The sequence below is a fragment of the Dreissena polymorpha genome, chromosome 12, assembly GCF_020536995.1.
Source record: "Dreissena polymorpha isolate Duluth1 chromosome 12, UMN_Dpol_1.0, whole genome shotgun sequence".
In the NCBI taxonomy this organism is placed as follows: Eukaryota; Metazoa; Mollusca; class Bivalvia; order Myida; family Dreissenidae; genus Dreissena; species Dreissena polymorpha.
Window position 1 is genome coordinate 53,065,214 of NC_068366.1, and position 21,931 is coordinate 53,087,144.

A 21,931-nucleotide genomic window follows, 5' to 3' on the forward strand; every position below is an offset into this window, starting at 1 on the left:
CACTAACTTATTATTCTCTTTTTCCTCGCCAAGGGTTTCTGCCTGAGCTTCCTGACCCAGCTAGACCGCTCCTCCCACCCCGTCGTGGAGCAGCTGGTCTCCCAACATGTCCTGGGCAAGGCCAATGTCAAGGCTGTCCTGAAACAGGCCCTGCCAGCCCCCACTAGGGGCCGCTGTTTGAACTTTGAGGGCTACTGGGTAGGGGTTGGTGATCTGGAACCCTTCACACCGCAAGACTATATTTTGACGCCGTCTGTGCGGGCGAATTTGAGGGACCTGGTGAGGGTTGTCTCTTCTGGGTAGGTTGGGTTTGTATTGTTTTCTTTGTTTTTGTTTTATTTTAGGGATTTTCTTAATATATGAAATAATAATATATTAGAAATATTAGAGATTCTCTAATATTTATTATTTATCATGCAGAAACCTATTTGGATCCCTGACAAAACCTTTAATTGTCTATGAAAGCCTTGTCAAGACATATTCATTTGATCTTTAATTTTTTTTCCCTGTGTAGTGCACTGGGTGAATTTTTGGGAGGTTTTGGGAACTCCTTTTGTCTCTCAAGTGTCGTGCCTATTGCATTGTTTTAATTAAACTGAATTTTCCTCGGCAATTATTGGTCACATTTTTACAAGAACTTGCAGAAATTATATTTGGGTGACCGTTTTTCAAAGTTGTTAAAATCATTCCAGTCTGTTAACAAAATCCAAAAATTCAAAAAATAGATTGTAAGAATGAAAACTTATTTATTTTGTCTTTGAAACCTCAAAGGTCAGGGATTTTATGTTTGGTGTGTAGCATTGTATAGTGGTCCTTGATTATGTTGTTTTAATGCCCCCGGATCGAATGATATGGGGTATATTGTTTTTGGCTTGTCTGTCATTCTGTCACTCTTTTGTTCTTTCCCTAAACTTCAACCTTGGTCATAACTTTTGCAATATTGAAGATAGCAACTTGATATTTGGCATGCATGTGTTTCTCATGGAGCTGCAAATTTTTAGTGGTGAAAGGTGAAAGGTCAAGGTCAAGGCCATCCTTTGAGGTCAAAGGTTAAATAAATCGCTTCAAAATGGCATAATAGGTGGCATTGTGTTTCTGACAAACACATCTCTTGTTTAATGATGCCCCTGGATTAAAATTGGACCCCACCCAGGGTTCATATCATTTATGAACACTTTTATAGTAAAGAATCTTCACTAGAACTTCAAGGGTCAAGGGTTTAATATATGATGTGTTAAATTGTATAGTTGTCCTCTACTAAGTTAGTTCATATCATGTCCAATGGGTTAAAACTGGCTAGGCCTCAGATACCTATACATTGACTTATATAGTAATGATCTTAAGAAACCACAAACCCTGAGCTTGAATATTTGTTATGTAACTTCATAGATCTATAAGTTCTCTTGCACAATGTTTGTTCCTTCCCCTCTAGACAAACTTGCTAACAACACAAAGATAATAATTATGCTTTATGAAGATTTTACGGTATCTAGAATGATAATTTCAAAAATCATTTGCGTTTTACCACAACATTCACTGCTTGGTATGTGATGTCAGATAGAGGTCTTGAATAATTATTGTTTCAATCATGCCCCAGGGATCGAAACTATCCATGCCACACCGTCACGTAACTTATATAGACTGATATTGTGAAATAACTTTGTAAATCATCTTCTTAAAAATCAACCAAGCAGAAGGTGTAATATTTGGCATGTAACTAGTTGTCCTCTACTAAGGTGTTTTTGATAAAGTCCCATGAGTAAAAAATTAGCCCTGCCGTGAGGTGTCATGAACAAATTACTTAAATTGACTTAATCTAGCCAATGATTTTTTGGCCCAAAATGACAGGCTCTTCAAGGCTGTCTCCCAATGGCAAAAAAAGGAACATCCCTAAAATCTGACCAAAGTTTCCCAAAAAAGATTCCAAACTTTTCAATAAACTCAAAAAACCTGATTCTCTTATACAAAATCACTAAAAATAATAAATACTTTTAAGTATCATGGACATTCTTGGTTCTTTTGATAAAGAATAATTAAATCAACTGATTTGTAGAATAATAATAAAAAACACAACTAAATAACCTGATCCATTTAATAAATCAAAATACAAAACTAATTTTTTTCAATGATAAATATATATATTCTATGTCTAGGCAACACCCCGTCCTTCTACAGGGAGAGACGTCAGTGGGTAAAACCAGTCTCATCCATTGGCTGGCCCAGAGTAGTGGGAACACCTGTGTGCGCGTCAATAACCATGAGCACACAGATCTGCAGGAGTATGTCGGGTGCTACGCTGCAGACGACAGCGGCAAACTGGCCTTTAAAGAAGGTAAAGCTAATCTTCAAATTTAATAGAGGACAAAAATGAAACATAAGGAAAAAACATATAGAAAACTGTAAAGGAAAAAAGCGAACAAATAGTGCTAATTTATTGACACTGACATTATAAAGATAACTGTCTTGCTTTTTCTGTTTTTTGTTTGCATTTGTTTTGCATGGTTGGGGCAATTTAAATGTGTTTAATAGTAAGATATTTATCAGCACATGAAATGAAAAGGGTTATTTATGTTCCTACATTGTATTGCACGGAATTTCCAGTTGCAATATTTATTTTATCAATGCAACCAAAATTCTACCACCAGGTGTCCTGGTTGAGGCCATGAAGCTCGGTCACTGGATCATCCTAGATGAGCTCAACCTGGCCCCTAGCGATGTGCTCGAGGCTCTCAACCGTCTCCTTGACGACAACCGAGAACTCTTCATCCCGGAGACCCAGGAGACCGTGAAGGCACACAGCCGCTTCATGCTGTTTGCTACCCAGAATCCTCCTGGCCATTACGGTGGCAGAAAGGTTTCTGGATGTTTTTGTTGTTTTGATGTTTTATCAAATGTGTCTCCTATTTGTGATGTGTCTAATGCTGGTCGAACTATTTTGCAATTTGTTATTTTCCATAAAAAAAGAAACAGGTGCTGTGTCAATTTTTATGCCCCCTGGTCGGGTGGCATATAGCAGTTGAACTGTCCATCAGTCCGTCCGTCAGTCCGTCCGAAAACTTTAACATTGGCCATAACTTTTGCAATATTGAAGATAGCAACTTGATATTTGGCATGCATGTGTATTTCATGAAGCTGCTTATTTTGAGTGTTGAAAGGTCAAGGTCATCCTTCAAGGTCAAAAGTAAAAAAAATACACAAATAAGCTTTAAAAAGGGAGATAATTTCTAAACCTGCCAAATGATATATTGAAATTTTATTTCAAAGCGGCGCAATAGGGGGCATTGTGTTTCTGACAAACAAATCTCTTGTTTCCATTAAAAAAGAAACAGGTGCTGTGTCAAGTTTTCTCCCTTCTTGTGCAGCTGCAGTTTGACTTTCTTTATATTTGAAGTGGTTTGATCCGCCACCATTACTGAAACAAATTTCAGAGTTTTACTTGGTTGCTATATTAATTTATAAATCTTTTACTAAGCTTGGCTCACATCAATTGCTTGCAGTAAACAGTTTGGTTTTAGTCTTTGTTAAGCTATTCAGGTCATTTGCATGTTTTACCACTTTCATATCTAGTGCCAAATTTATATTTCCTATAAAATCTTTCATCATTTTAAAATACTTTTATTCTAATTATGTTGCTATACAAGAAAAAAAAGATGAAATTTAAAGTTTATAGATATTTATTTTATGCTTTCCGGTAGTTTATAGAGAAATATCATTAAATTAAAACTTATCATTCACTGTTTCAAACACTGAAAAATAACAATGAAAAATATCAATAATTTTCACTGTTTTACTGTGAAATGAGGTCATTTTTTTACGAAAAAAAGCTTAAAATAAAAAGAAAATTTGTTGGCTTTGATGGAATATCTATAATTGATTTTCCACTGAATCCAACAAATATCCTCTATCTATTTCAGAATAATTCTTATCAACGAATACCTACATATAAAACTTGCCTAATATTTCTTTTCAGATGTTATCAAGAGCCTTCAGAAACCGATTCGTCGAGTTGCACTTTGATGCAATCCCGAACAAAGAGCTTGAGACGATTCTCCATGAGCGCTCCGAGATCCCACTCTCGTACGCCAGACGTCTGGTGGGCGTGATGTTGGAGCTGCAGACTCGGCGCCGGGGCTCGGGTGTGTTTGCCGGCAAGACGGGCTTCATGACCCTGCGTGACCTCTTCCGCTGGGCGCAGAGGTACAAGTGCCCAGAGCTGGATGACAGGAAGTTCTATAACTGGGATAAGCACCTGGCTGATCAAGGTAACGACTGTGAACGAAATTCACAAGCTACTGTGATACATTATGTACTGAGCTTATGTACTGAGCTTGCTGAGATTCTTGGAGTCATATAAGTGGGCTTGTAAGATTTGTGATGAAGCAATAACATAAAAATGAAGGCTTGCTTTTTCACACTGCTAATGTCGATGATGGTGACTACGCCCTGTGAAGATTTTTAATTTATTGAATTAACCAAATAATGTTTGCTGAGGTTTTTATAACAGCTTCTTATGTCACATGTTATTTTACACTGTGAGAAAGTTTCTGAAAGACAGATCTATTAAATAATTAATTTCCAACTTTCTGAATGGATAAGTAGTGTACACTGTCAGTCATATCTCAATATTAGTTAAAGTGAAATATTGCAATGTCCTTGATGTAGAATAACTCATTGATATATGTAGTAGACATATCTACTTTATTTTTACTTGCCTTTATATTGATACTGCATGTACCATATTCTTTTTATGTCCCCCACTATAGTAGTGGGGGACATATTGTTTTTGCCCTGTCTGTTGGTTGGTTGGTTGGTTGGTTGGTCTGTCTGTCTGTCTGTCTGTCTGTCTGCGCCAACTTTAACATTTTGCAATAACTTTTGCTATATTGAAGATAGCAACTTCATATTTGGCATGCATGTGTATCTCATGAAGCTGCACATTTTGAGTGGTGAAAGGTCAAGGTCATCCTTCAAGGTCAGAGGTCAAATATATGTGGCCTAAATCGCTCATTTTATGAATACTTTTGCAATATTGAAGATAGAAACTTGATATTTGGCATGCATGTGTATCTCATGGAGCTGCACATTTTGAGTGGTGAAAGGTCAAGGTCATACTTCAAGGTCAGAGGTCAAATATATGTGGCCCAAATCGCTTACTTTATGAATACTTTTGCGATATTGAAGATAGCAACTTGATATTTGGCATGCATGTGTATCTCATGGAACTGCACATTTTGAGTGGAGAAAGGTCAAGGTCATTCTTCAAGGTCAGAGGTCAAATATATGTGGCCCAAATCGCTTATTTTATGAATACTTTTGCGATATTGAAGATAGCAACTTGATATTTGGCATGCATGTGTATCTCATGGAGCTGCACATTTTGAGTGGTGAAAGGTCAAGGTCATCCTTCAAGGTCAAATATATGGGTCAAAATTGCGCATGTAATGTCACTTCTGCAATATTGAAGCTAGCAATTTTACATTTGAAATGCGTGTGTATCTCAAGGAGCTGCACATTTCGAGTGGTGAAGGGTCAAGGTCAAGGTCATCCTACAAGGTCAAACATCATATAGGAGGACATTGTGTTTCACAAACACATCTTGTTGAAAACTAACTTTTAAATTCTTTAACACAATTTCAGAAGTTCAGATACTATATTATATTTTAAAAACAGTTAGAACTAGAAGAAACATTTACAAGAGGTACCATTAGAGCCAATAGTTTTACATTTTTCTTTTCCACTTATGTCTGTTTTGAATATATATATATGGGCAATGCTCTGAAGATAGGGGGTTTAATGCATGTGCGTAAAGTGTGGTCCCAGATTAGTCTGTGCAGTACGTACAGGCTAATCAGGGACGACAATTTCTGCTTGTTTATGATATTTTTCGTTTAAAGAAAGTCTCTTCTTAGCAAAAATCTAGTTAAGCCAGAAAGTGTCGTCCCTGAAAAGCCTGTGCCGACTGCACAGGCTAATCTGGGACAACACTTTATGCACATGCATTAAAGCCCCTTTACACAACGCATGGCTCATATTCACTTTGACTCAATCAATAAGAGTGTGCAGTTTATATAAGGTAAAAGCCTTACAACTCAAATAACCTGTTTTTATAATGGACATCACCAGGGTACATGCTACTGGCTGGGCGTGTCCGTAAACCCGAAGAAGCAGAGGTCATTAAAGAGGTCATTGAGAAACATTTCAAATGCAAACTCTCCACTGAAAGTCTGTTTACACTGAACCAGTCCACTTCCCTGACTTCCAAGTCAACACTGGAAAGTGTTCTTGACCAATCAGCAGAGGGCTTTCATCACATCGTTTGGACCTCCAGCATGCGAAGATTGGCGGTTCTGATTGGTCAGGCCATCAGATACAAAGAACCAGTACTCTTGGTTGGAGAAACTGGGTATGAATTGAATTTAAACTGTCCCTTACAAAAGTTATTGTTTAAGGCAGTTAAAAATCCATGCTCTTGTTTTTAATTTTAAAGTTTATTTTTGGTTGTCTAATAATATTTCAAGTTCATGTTTACAATTTTTTGTTTTAAATCCTTGTAAATCCCCATTAGTTCCTAATTTTTTTTAACTATATTATATTTAAAAACCATAGCATTTTATTAGCTCGACTATTATATATGAAATATATATAGTGGAGCTATCCTACTCACCCCGGCGTCGGCGTCAGCGTCGGAGTGAGCGTTAGTGTTAGCGTTAGCGTCTGCGTGCAAATGTTAAAGTTTTCGTACTATCCCAAATATTTTCTTTGTCCCTTGACTAATTGCTTTCATATTTTGCATACTTGTTTACCAACATGACCCCAACCTATAAACAAGAGCAGACAACTCTATCAAGCATTTTGTCATAATTATGGCCCCTTTTCCACTTAGAATATGCAGCAAATATTTAAGTTTTTGTACTACCCCATTTATTTTCATTGTCCCTTGACATATTGCTTTTATATTTTGCATACTTGTTAACCAACATCACCCCAACCTATAAACAAGAGCAGACAACTCTATCAAGCATTTGTCATAATTATTGCCCCTTTTATACTAAGAATATGCATATTATTGATAAATCTATGTTAAAGTTTGCGTACTACCCCAAATATTTCCTATATCTTTTGACATATTGCTTTTATATGTTGCATACTTGTTAACCAACATGACCCCAACCTATAAACAAGAGCAGACCACTGTATCAAGCATTTTGACATAATTATGGCCCCTTTTACACTTAGATAATTGAACCTTTTGCTTAAATTGCCATAACTTCTTTATTTATGATCACATTTTATTATTACTTTGACAAAACAACACTTACCTGAATACCACAATGGATTCCACCCAAATAATACCCCACGCCCCTACCAGAATTCCTTCCCCCCCGCCCCCCCAACCTCAAACCCACCCTCAAAAAAAAATAATTTTTTTTTTTAAATATCGTCTTATAAATTACCACACCCCACATTATACCCCCCTCTCACTCCCACTCCCCCTACCCCCCCCCCCCCCAAAAAAAGATTTTTTTTTTAAACATCGTCTAATAAATTACCACACCCTACATTATACCCCCCTCTCACCCCCCACCCCCCCTACCCCCCCCAGCCCCCCTACCCCCCCAGCCCCCCCCCCATTTTTTTTTTAAACATCATCTAATAAATTACCACACCCCACATTATACCCCCCTCTCACCCCCAATTTTTTTTATTTTTTAAACATCATCTAATAAATTACCCCCCCCCCTCTCATCACCCCCCTCTACCCCCCCCCCCCCCCCTACCACCCCTCCCCCCCCCCAAAAAAAAAATTGTTTTTTTTTTTTCTTCCTTTTTTTATTTTTGAAAGATTGTCTAATAAATTATTTAATATGAACAATTTCCCCATGATGGCTTACGTTATACTGTCAAACACTCGAATAGTCGAGCGCGCTGTCCTCTGACAGCTCTTGTATTTTCTCTGTTCTCGTTTTAGTGATTTTTATCTTGCTTGCACGTGTGAATTTAGTTTCCGTTGTTAATACAGTTATTAGTTTTTAATTTTTTAAACAAGCCTCATTATTGAGTGCTGTTATTTTTAAATCCATATTATCTATTTTTAGAGTAGCCAAAAGTGTATGTTTTCCCCATACATTTGTTTTACCCATGCATACAAAATGAGAGAGATATTTTTAGTTTGTCAGTCTTCTTAAAATGTTTCTTTCCCAAACTACCTCCACATTTCTCAAGTGATTTTTTTATATTTCAAATATGTCATCACTTAAGAATATTATATATTCAGGACTTTACTAGTATTCCCAATTATCCACATGTTCCTAAGTTATTTGCCCTTGAACTAAGCTGTAAAAGCAGTACGAGGAATTATTCACTGTGTCAAAGCTCAAGTTTGTGTATACTTTAAGATGTGGAAAGACTATCATGTGTCAGCTGTACGCAGCCATCTACAAGAGCCGACTACACAGCGTGAACTGTCATCTCCACACAGAGAGTGCTGACTTCCTGGGAGGTCTGAGACCCGTGAGGTCACATGACGTAAGCTTGTTACGTTCCTCAATTGACCAACTATGAGACCTGTGAGGTCACATGAAGTAAGCTTGTTATGTTCCTTTATTGACCAAATACAGAACCTGTGAGGTCACATGATGTTAGCTCGTTATGTTCCTTTTACTGACCATGTATATTGTAATGACCCAGTCCGGTCATTATACGCCTATTTGTTTACTGTTTATACTTACGTGGAATGCAGTTTTCAGAATTATAATACTTATACTACTTATACTAGTACTAATGATGATGAAGATGATGATAATAATAATAATAATTGCACTTACCTCGTTTTTTACGTAAGGCTGGCTATGTCAATTGTTTACATCATTTGTACACTATAACCCATTTCTTTTCCATTACTTTTCCATTATAACACGAATTATAAAGTGCATGAATAGAACTAGTCTTGTTGTACGAATATAATACACCGAAAGCCAATTAACCCCACCCTGACGGACGCCACAATATACATTGTATACCTTACATCATTATGCTTCTTTTGTGCATTTATTTATGTGTAAGGTCCATTATTCAGGTTAATTTAAAAAAGATATTTGAGTGGGCCAATAAAGTTCTCTCAGAGCTCTTGTCGTGGGTAACCTTGGTAGTAAATTTCACAATGCAAACTTTTCGAGTTGTCACAATATAATTGCTAGTCTGTCAGAAGAATAAAGTTTCTTTCCTAAAAAAAGTATAACAATTGTCTGTGATATAAAGTCAGATTATTATATACAGCTCATGCTAAAATGTCCGTCAGTTCGCAATTGTTAACTGCTGGAGTGCAATCAACATTATTGCTGACTTGTCTGTCACTGTAATGCATGGAGGCCTTCAGCGTTTTATACTATTTCTTATTATCCCCCTCCATAGGCGGAGGGATATTGTTTTGGCGTTGTCCGTCCTTTCGTCTTGCAGGCCGGCACTTTTGTGTCCGGAGCCATATCTTGGAAGTATTTTGGCGGATTTCATTGAAACTTGGTATGAGTATATATATATATGGATAAGAGGATGATGCACGCCAAATGGCATTGTACACCATCTGTTAATACCGGAGTTATGTCCCTTTGTATCTTAAAAAAATGCCTTCTTAGCTGAGTATCAAATATAACACTTTTGTGTCCAGAAGCATATTGGCGGGGGATATCAATTCAACGAATTTGCTTGTTAATAATGCATTTTGCTGGAGTAAAATGCAGGACTTATTGTTTGATGGAATGTCAAGTTATATCATTTTTGCATGCTCAAAAATGTTTGTTGCAGTTAGATGTCACTCAGTGTGGTTGTGAATTCCAAAGCATTTAGTCATATTATATGGTTTAGTGTTTAAGATATGAGTACTGAAATCTGCCTGTTGTTAAACAATTTGATATGAAAAACATTTATTTTTATGCCCTCGGTAGGGTGGCATATAGCAGTTGAACTGTCTGTCAGTTAGTATGTCAGTATGTGTGTATGTCAGTCTTTCCGTCCATCCGAAAAAAAACCTTTAACGTTGGCCATAACTTTTTCACTATTGAAGATAGCAACTTGATATTTGGCATGCATGTGTATCTCATGGATCTGAACATTTTGAGTGGTGAAAGGTGAAGGTCAAGGTCATCCTTCAAGGTCAAATGTCAAATATATGGCGTCTGTCCGTCCGAAAACTTTAACATTGGCCATAACTTTTTCAATATTGAAGATAGCAACTTGATATTTGGCATGCATGTGTATCTCATGAAGCTGCACATTTTGAGTGGTGGAAGGTCAAAGTCATCCTTCAAGGTCAAAGGTCAAAAAAAAAAATCAAAGCAGCGTTCTCATGAAGCTGCACATTTTGAGTGGTGGAAGTTCAAGGCCAAGGTCATCCTTCAAGGTCAAAGGTAAAAAAAAAAAACATGTTTTTTTCAAAGCGGCGCAATAGGGGGCATTGTGTTTCTGACGAACACATCTCTTGTTGAATATATTATATTTGGAAAATTAATACTTTCAAGTTCAACGTAGTTATTGTTGTATACAAGTTGTTTCTATGCTAAATTAGTTTAAAAAAATGGGCTTTGACCATATCATATTTAATACATTTGTTACATTTGGAAACAAAATAAATATCAAGAAAGAATAAATATACCATATAGATTCCATTGTTTAAAATGTTCTATATATTATTAAGTATCAAATCTTGATTTTGTACTGTCTCTTATTTTCATAGGATGAACATAAGGACAAGCTGTTTGAATGGGTAGACGGCCCACTAGTTCAGGCGATGAAAGGCGGTGCCATGTTTTTGGTGGACGAAATCTCATTGGCAGACGACAGCGTGCTGGAAAGGTTGAATAGCGTGCTGGAACCTGAGCGGACAATCCTATTGGCTGAGAAAGGAGGTGGTGATGGGGCAACCAATCAGGTGGAGCAGGTGGTTGCTAAGGATGGTTTCCAGGTGTTCGCCACTATGAATCCTGGTGGGGACTTCGGGAAGAAGGAGGTTGGTAATTTATTGATTTTTCAAGATTTGTGTTATTGCTCAACTTTTTCAATTGAAAATATAAGGTACTTAGATGATTATTATAAAATTATTAAACATTCAGTGTTGCTGATTGCCAAGGATTTTCAAATTTATGATTTTGGGTTCAAGAAATGTTGGGAAATAAATGTTTTTTTCATGCTAGTGGAATCGCATTTCAGGTATGCTCAGCATAAAAAGAATTAATGAAATATATATACATTGAGATTATTCTTTCTGACTGATTTACTATGTATGCAATTTAGTTGTCATTTTTATGCCCAGTAGTATTACATTACAAGTAATTATGAAAATAATGAACTGAAATGTTTAATAAAAAAAATATTTCCTCAAGTTCAATACTAGTATATCATATTCAAAACAAAGTCCATGCAATATGTATTTTATTGGAAAGTTGTGAGACCTTTATTTCCTTAGAACTAATTTGCTTACACTATTTCTTGATTATTATTGTATATTTTACATGTTGCTACTTCTGTAAACATGCCATTTAAGAAGTTCACTCTGGGCTAGGCTTACACTAGGTCTGAATTATTGTTTTGTGAGTTGTGTAAATGTGACATTTAAGTGAATAGCTATACGCTAGTTGTAAGGTTTGGCGTTTATACAAGTCCTTTAAAACCCGAATTCAAAGCTTTACATAGACCCTGCAATGAAATGACCCTAGTAAATTCATTTCTGTCTGTGTTTTCCATGTATTTTTGTCCTGTGTCTAATTGGATGGCAATTATTCACTTGCAATAAATAAAGGAATTTTTATTGACTATATGATTACCCTCCTGCTGATGCAAATGGAGATTCACTGTGTTTGTATTTGAGACACATTCTGGAAAGATTTGGCTTAATGCAGGTGCACTCATTCATTCATACATTTATTTCATATTTTAACAATATGTAAAACATGGTACATAATATTACACATAAAATAAGTTGTACTAAAGATTTAAACCATGTCACTAACATTAAAATACAAGGATAGCACAAAAAGGAAGTAAATCCTTATTTCCATTGTGGTCCTTAATAAATTGAATGTAGTTGACCTAGAAACAACAACTAATTAAACCTTTATGAGCAAAATTGAATGCTAAATTAATCTCAGAGATCATAATCACAGACATGAAGTAAGTATCACAGAATTTACATTGCATTACTTTGCACTATTAAAATACAAATAAAACTAGAAAAGAAACTCAAATAGTAGTAAGCAGATGGGTTTTGACGGTGGACTTGAAATTGAGGAGGTTCTTAGCTTGTCTTTTATGTTGTGGCAATTCATTCCAGAGAGAACAACCTTGATAATCAAATGACCGTTTACCAAAACTGTTTACATTGGGCAAACAAAATCTTCCAGTGTCTTTGCCATCCCAGACACATTAAGTGCCATCCCAGAATAGGGCCTGTAGTCTGCGCAGCCTTATCTAGGAAAAAACATTCTGCTTTTATGGAATTTTTCGTTTAACCCTTTGCATGCTGGGAAATTTGTCGTCTGCTAAAATGTCGTCTGTTGAATTTTTAAAATTAGCATTTTCTTCGATTTTTTTTCAAAGAATACTATTAGAATAGCAAACAGCTTGGATCCAGATGAGATGCCACGTTCTGTGGCGTCTCATCTGGATCCAAACTGTTTGCAAAGGCTTTCAAAATTCGGTTCCCGCACTGAAAGAGTTAAAGGTGGTCTCCTCTAAAAACACAAACAAAACATTTTTAGTTGAAAGTGTTTTTCCTGGTAAGCCTGTGTAAACTGCACAGGCTAATCCAGGACGACACTTTACTGACATGCATTAAGCCTGGATTTCTCAGAACCTGGCTCATTTGTTCCATGTTTAAACCACACTTCAGCTCTCGCCAGCCTTACGGAACAGGTTCACTGAAATCTGGTGCCCGCCTAGCAACCAGCGCCAGGACCTGGTGGACATCATCGAGCACAACTTGCATTCTGGGATACACCTTGGCAACCAGGAAGACGGTACCAGCGGCATTGGGCGGGCGGTCATGGACTTTGTGGAGTGGTTCTCGAACAATGAGCTAGGGAGGAGGTAATATGACTTGCCAGAATGTCACATTATTTTAAGAAATAATAACCACATTTACTGGTATTCACAGAATGTACACTTATAACCCACTGTTTCAAACCATGAAAATTAACTGTGAAAATTATCGATAATTAATTACTTGCTAATTGCCATGCTTGCTAAAGCGATTAACAATTTGACCTGTGTAACATTTATTGTTTATGGATGTTACCACCATCATTGAAAATGTGTGTATGTCCAATATATTCATGAAAAAGAGGTCAAACATATGGTGAATATTAAATAAACATCTTAATACTACTGTGGCAAGTAGACATTGGATTTATTTACGAAACATTGCACATGTACAGATAAATGGCGATGTGAAGTCAACGCACTATCATTAATTGTCATTGTCTTGTTTTTGTCCTGCTTCTAATTGTATGACCTAATTATCCAGGTGCACTGTGAGTATAAGAGACATATTGACTTGGGTCCAGTTCATAAACACCTGCTCCAGGAAGGTCAGCTCTGCCGATGCCATGGAAACAGATGATGTGACCTTGAACCAACTTGACCCTGCTGTGGCCTATATACACGGGGCTTGTTTGGTGTTTTTGGATGGTCTAGGAGCAGGTAATTAGAGTTTTGAGATATTTTGATATACCGGTAGTTGCCTGAACATACATTAAAAGGATGGAAATTTAACAAGTTGAACTAGAAAAAAAAACGTATAATGTATCAAAACATTACTTTTTAATTTCAATATTAGTATACTGTTATGAAAATATTTTCTTAATTGCCAGAGGTTTGTATTAGTGAAAGGTGTAGACAATCTGTAATACATTTACATTTAATCTGAAATCTTTTGAGGTGTGCAAATCCAGCTGCCATCACACAAGAAAAACTTTAATAAGTTGCAGTTAAATCTCCAATGCTTTTTTCAGGCACAACCAGTCAAGGAAAAGATGTTGTTGTTGGACAGTTACGTGCAGCCAGTCTTAGTTTCCTGATAAGGCAGGTGAACTCTCTGACCCGGCAAGAGTATGACCTTGATGACCTTGGACTCCTTGACGACAGTCACATGACCAAACAAGCTGTCATGGAAACGGTGGAAGACTTTTGCATACCACCTTTTAGTGTTGCCAAAGGTTAGCTTTGTAGTAATTATTTTGTCTGATGAGTTTTAATGTCATAAATACTGACCTGTTATCGTATGCTTATACTTTCCAAGGGGAAATAACTCATTCGGAATTTTAACTGGGAATCCGCCACCTCAATACCGTAATACAGGCCAGGTTAAACATTGGAAAGTATAAGAATAGGATAACAGTATTTAATAATTAAAATGAATTTTATTTAAAAAATTTGTTTTGAATGAAATATTAAATAAACAGCAGTTTGGATTATCAAAGACCATACAAGAAAGTTTAACTTTTCATTGTTCTTTTTAATCTATAAACAGTGTATTTTATGTCCAATATTTTCCTGAAATGAATGACAAATGAAAGAAACCAAGGAAATTAAAATAAAATAAATTTCTGAAATTGTAGAAAAGTCATATTGTAAGATAAACAACCTGTACAGTATCAAATAAGACAGTGCCTCAAGATCACATCTCTTCATTGTAAATCTGAGAAGTTTGGAGTAATAAAAGTGAATATACAATCAAAATAAAAAGTATTGAAACCATGACAGCCTCAGAGGGAATATCACACTTTATGATGAAGTGTTATACCAAGTCTTTTGTTGTCAGTTACTTGACATTATTTTCTTATGTTGGTGTGTTTTCTTCACTGACACTTGTGAAATGTTGATATCATCATTATTATAAACTTGTATACTTTTGGCTTATATACCAGTTTTCAATATATTATTCTACATAAGCCATACTACAGATTAACTACTCTCTTCAGGTGACAAGAAATCCCATGACAATGCACGGTATGCCCTTGAAGCCCCTGGCACATGCAGGAACGCACAGCGCGTGTTAAGGGCCCTACAGTTGCCCCGCCCCCTACTGCTGGAGGGCAGCCCTGGGGTGGGGAAGACCAGCCTGGTGACCGCGATAGCCCGGGCGTCCGGACGTGACCTTGTCAGAATAAACCTCTCAGAACAGACTGTAAGTCTAGTAGTTTCTATCTTTGGACCTTAAAATGAGAACTGCAAGCAATTGGCATGTGTGATATGAAGGATGCGTTATGATATCTGTTTGTCATACAGTAGATATTTGCTTAACAAGTAACCAAACATATCAAAATCAATCATGGAATAGTACTTAAAAAGTTGTTTACTTTCTTTAATGATATTTTTCGTTTAAAGAAAGTCTCTTCCTAGCAAAAATCAAGTTTATTAGCGGAAAGTGTCGTCCCTGATTAGCCTGTGTGGACTGCACAGGCTAATCTGGGACGACTCCTTATGCACACGCATTTAACCCCCTTGTAACAGAGCGCGGCTTATATCATTAAATATTTATCCCACTTTCAGGATGTGACAGACCTGTTTGGGGCTGACCTGCCCGTGGAAGGGGCCGAGGGAGGCAGGTTTGCCTGGAGGGATGGACCCCTGTTGCAGGCCCTGAAAGCTGGCAGCTGGGTCGTCCTAGATGAGGTGAGATATGAAGAAATTCTCTTATATTTATGCTATATATGAGCTATATGTGGGAAAACTGGGCTAAATACATCTGTGTAAAGTGGCGTCCCAGGTAAGCCTGTGCTGTCCGCACAGGCTAATCAGTGACGACACTTTCCATCCAAACCAGATTAAAAAAAACAAAAACTTCTTTTAAGGGAAAAATTCCATAAAAGTGGAAGGTGTCATCCTTGAATGTGGGACGACTCGTTGTGCATATGCATTTAGCCGGGTTTTAACATAGAGAGGCTCATATCTTAGCTAAGTCATAGATAATAAACCAAATTGCCCTCTGGGTTTAAGAGTTATAGCTCTTGAAACAATTTCTGCTCTTTGAAATTTTTATTCTTTCTTCACTTAAATTGATGTAAGGGCATAACCATTGCAGTTAAAATAATTTCTGTTCAACATATTTAATTTGATTTATTTTACTTCAACAGGATTGTTTCCAATAATTACTTTTGAAATAATTGTCTTTTCTCAGACAGCTGCTCTGTTTGTATTCAACTAATCTTATTTCCCTATTTATTATAAGTTATTATAACCCTAGTTTAGCTTGATTGCATAGAAAGCCTAAGACTTATTTGAAACACTCTCGAGTCCATTTCCTGGGACTAGAACCAGTACTTGGTATCTATGCGGGAAATCTTAGGAACACCTTATCCACTACACCACTGCAACCTATTCTGCGTGTCTTCCCAGATTAGCTTTTTCAGTCCGCAAAGGCTTATTAGGGACAGCACGTTCTGCTTTTCATTAAAAAAAGTAACTTCTGAAAAAAATCCAGTCTAGGCGGAAAATGTGGTCACTGATGGGCCTGTGCAGACTGTGAAGGCTAATTGGGACGATTCTGTACACACACATGAATTTTAACTGGTTCCCCGTTGAATATTACTGTTGACTCCGTTGACTATAATATACAACAGGTACAGGCTAATGTATCGGCGATTTTAATTGGATAACGCGAAGGCCAATCGGTAGCGCCTTTCGTGACAGGACGTTAGAATGTTATGGTTTGCTCGTGGCATTCCCCAGATTATTTTTTAGCTCATCTATTTTTTGAAAAAAAAAAATGAGCTATTGTCATCACCTTGGCTTCGGCGTCGGCATTGGCGTGGGCGTCCGGTTAAGTTTTGCGTTTAGGTCCACTTTTCTTAGAAAGTATCAATGCTATTGCATTCAAACTTGGTACACTTACTTACTATCATGAGGGGACTGGGCAGGCAAAGTTAGATAACTCTGGCGTGCATTTTGACAGAATTATGTGCCCTTTTTATACTTAGAAAATTGAAAATTTTGGTTAAGTTTTGCGTTTAGGTCCACTTTTCTCGGAAAGTATCAATGCTATTGCATTCAAACTTGGTACACTTACTTACTATCATGAGGGGACTGGGCAGGCAAAGTTAGATAACTCTGGCGTGCATTTTGACAGAATTTTGTGCCCTTTTTATACTTAGAAAATTGAAAATTTTGGATAAGTTTGTGTTTAGGTCCATTTTGTTCCTTAAGTATCAAAGCTATTGCTTTCATACTTGCAAAACTTACTAACTATCGTAAGGGGACTGTGCAGGCAAAGTAATGTAACTCTGACTGGCATTTTGACAGAATTATGTGCCCTTTTTATACTTAGAAAATTGAAAATTTTGGTTAAGTTTTGTGTTTTGGTCCACTTTACCCCTAAAGTATCATAGCTATTGCTTTCATACTTGGAACACTCGCAAACTATCATAAGGGTACAGTAAAAGGACAAGTTGCATAACTCTGGTTGTCATTGTTACGGAATTATGGCCCTTTTTTGACTTAGTAACTTTGAATATATGGTTAAATTTTGTGTTTCGAACCACTTTACTTCTTAAGTATCAAGGCTATTGCTTTCAAACTTCAAATACTTTCATGCTATCATGAGGTTACTGTACCTGGCAAGTTGAATTTTACCTTGACCTTTGAATGACCTTGACTCTCAAGGTAAAATTGTTAAATTTTGCTAAAATTGCCATAACTTCTTTATTTATGATTAGATTTGATTGATACTTTGACAAAACTACTCTTACCTGACATACCACAATAGACTCCACCCAAACCATCCCCCGTGCCCTCCCCCCTCCCCCCCCCCCCCCCTCCCCCCTTCCCCCCCCTAATTTTTTTTTTTAGATCATCTCACAAATGACCACCACACCCTCACACTTTACCCCCCCTTCCAATTTTTGTTTTGTTTTGTTTTTTGTTTTTGTTTTGTTTTTTTTTAAAGATCATCTCACAAATTACCACCACACCCTCACACTATACCCCCCCCCCATTTTTTTTTTTTTAAACAGTTATGTTTGAAATACCGTCCAACCATCGCACTCAAAAAGAAAATAGATGAGCGGTCTGCACCCGCAAGGCGGTGCTCTTGTTAAATCTCTCTATCATTCCGTTGATAACTATATCACATACAAAGATTCACATGCTCACAAATTAAGAATTTCCACTTTTAAGTTACGTGAGGATATTATGTATCATGTAGTACTCAAGTTTCATATGTATTATGAATCTTATTTGACTAGAATGAGCTTTTATTCTTGCCTGTCTGCTGTCAAAAAGTTCGGGAAAATAAACCGGAAATGGTACACGGATTACTTCCCCTGACATGTTTCTAAAAATAACCGGTCCAATTTTGGACCGGTAAAATTAGCTTGTACGGATCCCTATATAGAGAGTAGCGATAGATAAGGGGAGGTAACCAATCTAACATGAATTAAGCCCAGTATCCCAGAACCCTGCTCATATGCCTGTGGACCCTGTTACAGCTGAACCTCGCGTCCCAGTCTGTGCTTGAGGGACTCAATGCCTGCCTCGACCATCGTGCAGAGGTTTACATCCCCGAGCTCGGCAAGACGTTCCACATACAGCACGAGAAGACACGCCTGTTTGCCTGTCAGAATCCTCTCAACCAGGGTGGTGGTAGGAAAGGGCTGCCCAGGTCCTTCCTGAATAGATTTACACAGGTATCATTTAACGTCTGTTGTTGTTTTTTCTGATCTGATCATGCTCTTCAATGTATGTTACAGTTGTGTCCTTGAGTATAGAAGATTATATACATTGTATCTGATAAATCCACGAAAATCTATGTTACAGTAATCTACTTGAGGATAGAAGAGAATAAAAATTATGTATGATAAATTCATGAAATCTTCATTATATTCATTCTGTTTGGTTTGTTTTTTCAGGTGATGCTCTTGTATATAACATTAGTCATCATTAGTTGTTTATATATGAAGACCAACACAAACTATATCGGATTAATTGTTTAAAAGCCTTATTCATAATGTTGCCTCTCATTACGTTAGTACATATAGCCTCTAACAGAGGCCGATCCGATGTACATTATCGACCTAAGACCCTACAGAAGCTTTATTCCCGATAGTTCACACATTTTCCATATTTTCCCGCTCATTGTAGGTGTACATAGAGCCTCTAACGGTGGCAGATCTGATGTTCATTGCCAGTACGATGTACACAGACATTCCAAAGGAAATACTCCAGAACATGGTGCACTTCATTAGAAAGGTAGGTTATACAGTCTGTGTTGTACGGTAACAGGTTGTTTGGTTATGGTTATAGGTTATACGGTCTGTGTTGTCAGGTGGTATCAGGATGTTTGGTTATGGAGCTTTTAAAGGTTTGAGTCAGGCACAGGACTTGCTCAAAATATTTGGGCTGTGCTCTGTGAAAAAGACGTTTAATGCATGTGCGTAAAATGCTGTCCCAGATTAGCCTGTGCAGTTGGCACAGGCTTATCAGGAACAACACTTTCCGTGTAAACTTGATTTTTGCTAAAAAGAGACTTTCTTGAAGCCAAAAATATATAAAAGCGAAAAGTACCATCGCTGATTAGCCTGTGCTAACTGCACAGGCTAATCTGGGACAGCACTTTATGCACATGCATTAATCTCAAAACATAGTTTGAAAATTTGTTAAACTTTGCAAAAAGCAACTACCATGCTTCAAAATATAAAGTTCTAGCTTTCTGCAAGAATAAATAGATTTTGAATCTTTCCACTTTCAATTAATTTATAAATTGATGGATTACCATAATAACATGTTTTCTATAGTCCTGAAGTTAAGGCTACATATTTATCTACAGATGTATGAGGAAACTGGGGCACAGGGGTCATGGGGTCAGAAAGGAGGACCATGGGAGTTCAACCTTCGTGACCTCTTCAGATGGTGTGACCTTCTTAGACAAAACCAGGTCAGTCCTCATTGTCAGTGATCTTATATTGAACAACCAATATCATGTGGGAGACTGAATTGTTTTCAGATCTTCTTAGCAGATGTTGTCGTTTTGAATTAATTATTGAATGATTAATAGTGATTAATATGCTGTAAGCTCTGTATGTGATGGTTCAAGCACATATTTAGATTAAGTACTGGATCATAAAAAAGTATGATTACCTGTCTTTGATTACAGAAAATGCTTTTTGAAACATAATTGAAGTATATGGTTTAAGCCAAATATTTGAGCATGCTGTTTTATTGAGCATATGAGTCACGTTCTGAGAAAACTGGGCATAATGCATGTGCGTAAAGTGTCGTCCCAGATTAGCCTGTGCAGACTCAGGGACGATACTTTCCGCCCAAATTGGATTTTTGCTAAGAAGAGACTTCATTTTAACGAAAAATGTCATAAAAGTGGAAATTGTCGTCCCTGATTAGCCTGTGCCGATTGCATAGGCTAATTTGGGACGGCACTTTATGCACATGCATTATGCCCAGTTTTAATGTCATAAATACTGACCTGTTATCGTATGCTTATACTTTCCAAGGGGAAATAACTCATCCGGAATTTTAACTGGGAATCCGCCACCTCAATACCGTTATACAGGCCAGTATAAACATAGTGCAATGCAACCTAGCCAAAAATCGGTAACCAACCCTCAATATTCTTTCCGGATCAACCAGGTGTATACGTGTCTTTTACGGCTCTGAATTAAATATTGTTTTTCACTTGGTTGATTGGGGTTTTGAATAGATAAATTGTGTTATTTATCTTTTTATTTCTCATTCGGATTAATTTGTGTGGATTTAATGGATTTTGTTTCATTTGTAAAAGGTAAGCCATGCTTGTTTTTATCGAACAATGGTTTATTTCTACCATGCTGGGTGTTTTCAGGCGCGAACAACCACGTGCAAAACGTGCTCTTCTAATACATTGCTAGAACGTGCAAAGCATGTTCTTCTAATGTGTTACGAGATCGTGCAAAGCGTGTTCTTCTATTGACAGATTGTTTATCATTTGCCATTGTGTGCAATAATGATTTTAACGTTCCGTATGACAATCTAATTGATCGTCATTTTATTTTTCATCTGTTTTGAATTAAACTTTTGTTTAATTTATGATCTACGGCAGTATTATTATAATTTTCATTATGGTCAAATAATGATTTTATGTGCCGTATGATAATCTGGTCTGTGACCAGTTTATGGTTGAATATGCTTTGCTCTTGTTTTTCATATATTCGACTACATGATGGTCGCAGAAACAAGAGTGGATAAATACCCGGTGACTTCGCAGATCATGGATGATAGTTGCAGTATCAGTCACCGGGTATCGGGCACGATCGCGACCGTACTATGCTAAGTCTCTTAGACAGTCGGTCAACATCAGACCATATGGCGACACCCGTCAGCCGGTCTTTGCCCGATGGCATTGGTCAAGGACATCGACCAATGCCGGACCATTTGGCATCCGCCATACGGTCATTATCCGGTGACAACACTGGTCATGATATGACCGGTACGTCACCGGGGACGTTGATCACGGACCATTGATCGACGTCTGACCGGCCGGTCCGGTCACCGGTCATGTCACCGGTCCGGTCATTGATCCCCGGTCCGGTCACCGGTCATGTCACCGGTCCGGTCCGGTCACCGGTCATGTCACCGGTCCGGTCAGTGATCACGGGTCCGGTCCGGTCACCGGTCATGTCACTGATCCGGTCACCGGTCATGTCACCGGTCCGGTCATTGATCACCGGTCCGGTCCGGTCACCGGTCATGTCACCGGTCCGGTCACCGGTCATGTCACCGGTCTGGTCACCGGTCCGGTCATTGATCACCGGTCATGTCACCGGTCATGTCACCGGTCACCGGTCAAGTCACCGGTCCGGTCATGTCACCGGTCCAGTCATGTCAACGGTCCGGTCCGGTCACCGGTCCGGTCATTGATCACCGCTCCGGTCACCGGTCAACAGTCATCAGTTAG

The 21,931-nt window shown here is 37.7% G+C and overlaps 1 protein-coding gene across 1 annotated transcript in view; it reads left to right on the forward strand.

Annotated features, from left to right (window-relative positions):
* Positions 1-21,931, forward strand: part of LOC127852617 (midasin-like) — a 99,092-nt gene that overhangs the window by 25,278 nt on the left and 51,883 nt on the right. Inside the window, exons 21-35 of the mRNA XM_052386568.1 lie at positions 34-299; positions 2,154-2,332; positions 2,646-2,854; positions 3,971-4,262; positions 6,124-6,403; positions 8,397-8,526; positions 10,730-11,002; positions 12,881-13,077; positions 13,514-13,689; positions 14,001-14,204; positions 14,970-15,175; positions 15,541-15,663; positions 18,474-18,671; positions 19,126-19,233; positions 19,811-19,918. Coding sequence (XP_052242528.1) covers positions 34-299; positions 2,154-2,332; positions 2,646-2,854; positions 3,971-4,262; positions 6,124-6,403; positions 8,397-8,526; positions 10,730-11,002; positions 12,881-13,077; positions 13,514-13,689; positions 14,001-14,204; positions 14,970-15,175; positions 15,541-15,663; positions 18,474-18,671; positions 19,126-19,233; positions 19,811-19,918 — 2,949 coding nt within the window. The remainder of the gene's footprint in view (positions 1-33; positions 300-2,153; positions 2,333-2,645; positions 2,855-3,970; positions 4,263-6,123; positions 6,404-8,396; positions 8,527-10,729; positions 11,003-12,880; positions 13,078-13,513; positions 13,690-14,000; positions 14,205-14,969; positions 15,176-15,540; positions 15,664-18,473; positions 18,672-19,125; positions 19,234-19,810; positions 19,919-21,931) is intronic.